This window comes from Dioscorea cayenensis, chromosome 17 (genome assembly GCF_009730915.1).
Source record: "Dioscorea cayenensis subsp. rotundata cultivar TDr96_F1 chromosome 17, TDr96_F1_v2_PseudoChromosome.rev07_lg8_w22 25.fasta, whole genome shotgun sequence".
Classification (NCBI taxonomy): Eukaryota; Viridiplantae; Streptophyta; class Magnoliopsida; order Dioscoreales; family Dioscoreaceae; genus Dioscorea; species Dioscorea cayenensis.
Genome location: NC_052487.1, coordinates 14,857,274 through 14,863,633, shown reverse-complemented (window position 1 = coordinate 14,863,633; position 6,360 = coordinate 14,857,274). Strand labels below are relative to the sequence as shown.

Sequence of the window (6,360 nt, the reverse complement as noted above, 5' to 3'; positions counted from 1 at the left end):
CCTGTTTTCATTTTTTTTATTAAAAAAATTACAAAATTTTGAAAACCGGAGAATTTCTCCCGTTTTCAAAATTTTTTCCCGTTTTCTATATTTTAAAATAAAAAAAAATAAAAAAAGTTAAAAACAGGGAAAGTTTTCCAGTTTTCCACCAACGTGAGTATTTTGGTAAATAATTCTAAACATGCCTAATTTAGTAAATATTTTTTTGTAATATTTAAAAAAAGCCATTTAAAGCTCAATTTAATAACTTGTCATAAAAAATTTATATAAAAAAGATTTAAAATTTTTATTATTATCACCTAGTATTTTATCATCTCGGAGTTAAAGATCGAATCACAGTCATAGCTTATTGACACTTATTTAAATTATTGTTTATATTTTTATTTATATAATGTAAAAAAAAATTTTCAAAGACAAAATTGTAAGATTAGGTTTAATAAAATAATTTAAGCTAAAAAATAAATCTCTCTTGATAGTTTTTTTTTTAAATATGTTTTTTAATATAAAATTGAACCAAAAGTTTTAATTAAAAATGAAGAAAAGCGACTCGCTCGCATCTCCCCCAATTCCCCCGCATGGACGATGCTGTGAGAACCTTCAAGTCGCGAGGGTATTCGGGTTTTCCTCTCGATCTCGCTTCTCTTGTTCCCCATTTGCTCTAGCTCTCGATCTCGATCTCTTTCTCTCATGGAGTCAGAGGCGTACGACAGTGGCGTTGCGGGTGTGAAGCTCCGCAGGCGCCCCCTGCACCGCGCTACCGCCACCACGCCCTATGACCGCCCTCCCACCGTCGCCTGTGGTGGTCTCGGGGGAATAAGGAATGGGTGGCTCTCGAGGCTTGTCGACCCCGCTTCGCGGATCATCACTGGCGGTGCGTCCAGGCTCTTCTCCTCCGTCATCCGCAAGGCCCTTCCCGCACCCCCCGCTCTTCCCGCTCTGCTGCCATCGTCAGGTTTCTTTTCTATCCGGAAACTTTGTTTTTGCGGTGTTGATTTCCCTATCGTTTTGTAAACTTTGAATTGCTGGGTTGTTTTGAGGGAAAATAGATGCTTTCGTTGCGTGCTTGTGTTGGGTTATAACCTGGCAATATTTGCTTGCCGCTTGCTGGGATCTTGCTTTTATTTCACTCTCGCCAATATGGATTTTGTGCTAGTCTTAATTCCTAGGTCAAATTTGATTGAGCCGATGAATGACACTTTGCTTTGTTAGTCGTTTGTTTATTTTTTATTGATTGTGATAATCATTGTCTTAGAAGTTTTATTGTGTAAGCTTGGCTTAGGAATAAGTAGTGATTTTATGGGATAAGGTTTTGTAATTATGCCTTGTTAGTGTCCTTCATCCACTATACAAGCTCGCACCCCTCATTTTATACGCCACACCTTTAGTTCTGCTATCCCAAGTAAGGATGCGAGCATCCCAAATGTTCATTGATGTTTGGAAAGGATAACAGTGCCAATATTAGGTTTGGGTGCATTGTGATTGACTACAAATAGTTTTTTTTAGCGAATGTGTAGCCATCCGATTATTTGTTGCGCCTTAGTCTGTACTCTTATGTATCACAAATGCAATGATTGATATCACAACCTCAATGCCGTTAGTCAAACTGGTGTGCTTGTGTTGTGCTTGCATGCTGCTTGATAGCAAAATGATGTTTCAGATATATTTGACTTGGATATAATGTCCTTCACTATTGGTTGATCTGCTTGTGTTTGTTCACATCAATTTTATGATGCTCACTTTTTAGATATGCCGAATGTGGCATGATTTTTAAGAAATGTGGCAATCCATTGGGTAATGATCATTGGTTGTCATTGTTGTGGCCTAAATCATCAATTTTTACCCAATATTTAATGTCTATTAGTGAGATTCACATAGATGGAGAAATTAATCATATTGCGATTGACACACATCCTCTCCATCATCTGCTTTGATGTAGATTTTGTTGTGACATTTGATACAGGGAACTTTGTGCTCCAAGTCAAAAGAACAAAACATAACCTAGTCTAATAGTCTAATTTCTCTTCACGAATGGTAGGCTTAAAGCAAGCGTACATGATTAAATGCAACTAAATAACAAATGTTGATGAAATTAATCATTAAATTTTTTTTAATACATTTACCAAAGATATACATATATATATATATATATATATATATATATATATATATATCTATCAAATTTTTACCCAAGATACATATATATATATATATATATATATGTTAAGTAGCTTAACTCAAAAGTAGATTGCTTCTTCATTTTAAGAAAGATATACAAATTGATAGCCTTAACTTCCTAATGCAAGCAAAAGCACTTTATTTTGCTTGAGTTATTTTTGGTCTTTGCCCCTAAAAATGTTCCAAATTTTCGCTAACTAGAGAAATTTGATTAAGTTAGCGACTCGTTGACAAAGTTGCACACATGACATGCCAGCTGTTAACGTTTGAATGAGATTCATCTTCTACTGCTGTTCTCTTGTTGATTTGGTGTTTCTTTTAGCATTGTTAGTGGTAATTTAGTGTTTGTCTTGAGTAATAATTTTTGTGCTAATGTTAATTGCTAATCATTTATTTTGCTATTTTCTTTATTTTAGAAGATAGTGCTGACACTTCTTATCTTCCTATCTGCCCATTTCTCAGTTGTCATCTGTTGTATGCTGGGGCCATAATGTCTTGACTTATGAAAATTTTTCTTTTGAGTTAGCGGCGTTGGTTTTGGTTTGATTTTGTCATGGATTTATGCCTTTTTTAATTGAAAAATAATGGCCATATTTACAGGTGGAAAAAAATTATGAGTTGGTTTTTGCAAACTAAAGATTGTTTGGTTGTTGGGGGGTTGGGGGGGGGTGTTAAGTTAACTACTTACTTGTTTTGTAGGCTTTTGAATTTGACGGGAAAATGCAGTTAATGTGGTCCAAAATCCAGCTTCATTTTAACTTTTTTTTAATTTCTTTTGGCTTCGCCTGAGGGGGACACTGATAATTAGATGGTTTCATTGTTTCTTTAATCATATGTGGAGATATGATTGTTGATATTTTGGGGCATGGATTTATCTAGCTCGAGGTATACTCTGCAGAAATGAACAATTATTCTATGATCTCAGGATTTCAGTTGAATGCATGAATAGATCACAAGATTTGATTAAAATGAGTTGTTTTTCATATCTTGTAGGTACAGTTCAAATGGATAAGTTTCTAGAAGCAAAGAGAATTGCATCTTGCAAAACATTGGATGAGATTGTCAACTCCTCTAGAAGAATTTTGTCCAACCAAGCCCTAACTCTGCAATCAGATTATTGTCCTTTAGGCGAACATGCTTTGAGGGTATTAGAAGTGGCCATTGATGAGAAATTAAAATCAGATGCTTTTTCCTTGTTCACCATTGGAAAAGTTGCTTCCCCTATCATTCCTAGGAAGTGGAACAAAGCAAAGCCGTCAACCTCCCCTCTCTTTCTCTTCTGTAGAAGAGAAGCACACATTTACCCTTACTCTTATGTTAAAGTTTCATTCTTTTCCTCTCTCCTCTTTTGTGACCAGAGTTTTTCGAAGAACCACTTGGAATTTCTCCATAAAGAATTTAGTCCATCAAGGAGATGGTGTCACACCTCAAAATCCCTGAGTCAGTGTTGGAGCTGTGGAAAGACTGCAGCCTCATGGCCCTTCCTAGTATGCGATACTTGCCGAAGTGTGCAACCCATGGACCCGTCTGTGGACTACTTCCAAATATTTGGTTTGTAAGTATACCCCTGAAAATAGTTACAATCTTTTCCTATCATTCCCTTGTACTTATTTAATGACCTTTGATTCCTAGTTCATTATGTGGTGCAATGTGAGAATAATTTAGTATTGAAAGTTTTGGAAGACTTTTAGTTTGTATAATCATATCACATGCCTTAATGCATATATATATGAAATGGTTTTTATGTCAGACATGTCTCCATTCAATTCCAATGGTCAATTACGGAAGCCTAATCTTTGTGGAACAAATGCAAATGTGTGGGTTTCCTTAAGGTGTCATACATCTGTTTTTAAATGTAAGTAACATTGTCTTTCACTCAAGTTAATTTTAGCACAGCAACATATTGAATGTTTGCATGATATTTTTCATAGAATTCAAAGTTTCTGTCATTCTAATCTACAAACCTCTACAAACCTCTTTTCAAAATAGGTTAAATTCTAGGATCTCAAAATTCCTGGTGCTTCCCTTTTCATGATTTTTTTATGGTCTTCTGAATTCCTGGTTATCGTTGTCACCTACTTATATTAGATAATGCCATGTATTGGAAAAGGCAAGGTTCAATATAAGGAGATGAATCCTCAAAATGAAGTATACCTTCTTTCTAAAGTAAAGCTACATTTCATCAAAAAGAAGAAGTTTGTGTACAACAAAAAAATTTATTATGGTTTTTGATTTTTTTCCCTTTTCTAATTTGTCTTTCTTTCTTGCTTTTCTTTTTATCCTGGCATATGCATGGTTGAAAGTCGATAGTTTCAAAGTTTCCAGTAGAGACGTGCATGACAGATGGTGACGTTTTGGACAAAATTATTGACATACAACAAAAAACCTAATGCAGTGGAAACATTTTGGATGGTCTGTATATATAAATAAAACTCATGAAGCAAAGTTGAAAATAATCTTGGTTTGATGTGAAGAGAACTTTTTATCTTTTATTGCATTGGATGCTCTAATACCATAGAACCTGCCTTAACTGATTGTTCTTTTATGTTTTCCATGATTAACAATACTTGTTACTCAAGTGCTCATTGTATTTTTTGCTTTTACAGGCAGAGGACATATGAGATAAAGGACAATAATCTAGAAGGAAAGTACAAAGATTGGCAGAAGAAATTACATCCTGATTTAGTTCATTCAAAATCTGAGGTTTGGGCGCAAAATTATTTTGCTTGAATGTAGACTTAGAATGTACTTTGATGTTCATTACTTTTTCATATACTTGCTATTTTATTCATATGTTTTGAAGCAGAAAGAAAGGGCTTTTGCTGCAGAGCAATCTGCTCGTGTTATTGATGCATACCGTACAATTAGTAAACCACTATCAAGGGCATTGTATATGGTAATCATTCAAATCTTTGGTTTTTTCATTATAATATCTTTTTTTTTCCTTTGTGGATTGTTGGTCAACCATTTTTTCTTGTGGTATTGTATCATTAGATTTTTTTATTCAATTTGGACAATTTGTACAACCATTCAAACATAGAAGGTATGGCTTTTGTTGGATAATCAACCCTTAATAATGGTATTTCTAGTCCATGAAAAGGTAATTCTATAGAATTTCCAATGTCACCAAAGCGTGAAGGACTTTTGGAGATGCTAAAGGATGCAAGAACTGGACCTGCTTGAAGCTTATGAGCACTTCCTTTCAGGAAAGTTTCATCAGAATCTAATGTCAAGTAGCCCATAGTATAGCCTCCGATAGATTCAGTTTTGTTTTTTTACATTAACAAGCATGACATATGATGTAGTATAGTGCAAAATTATGCAAGATGGTTAAAAATTGCAAATATTTCAAACCGTTATAGAATGCAATTCTGCTTATGTATCAATTAATTTCTTTTTCAGTAACCATTTTTTTGCACTTTCCCTAGTTACAACTTGAGGGTTTGCATGTTGATGAAGAGAAAACATTGACCGATCCAGATGTACTTTCCGAGGTAATGGTTTTTGAGAATTTCTTCTCTTTGGTTCTTTTTAATCTGTAAATTCTTTGATTCTTTGAACAAATAAATAACTACTTTTTATTTCTGAACTTGTTATTTCCTTCATTTGCTTATCCATCATCATTTGTTACATCCAATCCCTTTAATGTAAATGCATGCTAAGTTTTTTCACCCTCATTTCCATTTATTTTCCGTGTGCTCTTTAAATTGTTGGCATTTAAGAATGCCTGATTCTTGTTCAGATGATGGAAATCAGAGAAGCTGTTGAAGAAGCTGGTGATTCTGACACATTAAAACAGATTCAATCACAGGTTCAAGCATTATAATTCAGTCATTTAAAGTTGCATTCTGTTCTCTCGATACTCAAATTCGCATTATCTGTCTCTCATCATAGATTCAAACCAAACACAACAATTGGTCTAATGCCTTTAGAGAAGCTTTAGAGAAGCGAGACTTCGAAGATGCAATAACTTCCGTCCAAAGAATGCGGTACTATGATCGAGCTATCGAAGCCATTGTGAAGAAACTCTGATACAATTCATCTCTCCACAACCTTAATCTAACAATAAAACCGCTTGTTGGTTTACGATCCAAAGTTTAACTACACTTATATTGTTCGGAGTTTTTCAGTGTAACTATGTGAATTACTGAGTTATATTAAAGCTTTTTATGAATTTTAGATTAA

The 6,360-nt window shown here is 34.4% G+C and overlaps 1 protein-coding gene across 1 annotated transcript; it reads left to right on the top strand.

Annotated features, from left to right (window-relative positions):
• Window positions 1-552: 552 nt before the first annotated feature.
• LOC120280755 lies at window positions 553-6,360 on the top strand. Its single transcript, XM_039287700.1, has 8 exons — window positions 553-632; window positions 671-952; window positions 3,169-3,730; window positions 4,782-4,878; window positions 4,982-5,071; window positions 5,604-5,669; window positions 5,918-5,986; window positions 6,070-6,360. Exons 2-8 carry the CDS (start codon window positions 688-690, stop codon window positions 6,205-6,207), a joined length of 1,287 nt encoding a protein of 428 aa, XP_039143634.1. The 5' UTR covers window positions 553-632; window positions 671-687; the 3' UTR covers window positions 6,208-6,360.

What these genes read in the sequence shown, in the direction of transcription:
- LOC120280755 (XM_039287700.1), top strand. Translation starts at nt 688, where the DNA reads ATGGAGTCAGAGGCGTACGACAGTGGCGTTGCGGGTGTGAAGCTCCGC. An exon ending in TAGTTCATTCAAAATCTGAG is followed by an intron (nt 4,879 to 4,981) that starts GTTTGGGCGCAA and finishes GTTTTGAAGCAG; the next exon opens with AAAGAAAGGGCTTTTGCTGC. An exon ending in TATCAAGGGCATTGTATATG is followed by an intron (nt 5,072 to 5,603) that starts GTAATCATTCAA and finishes CACTTTCCCTAG; the next exon opens with TTACAACTTGAGGGTTTGCA.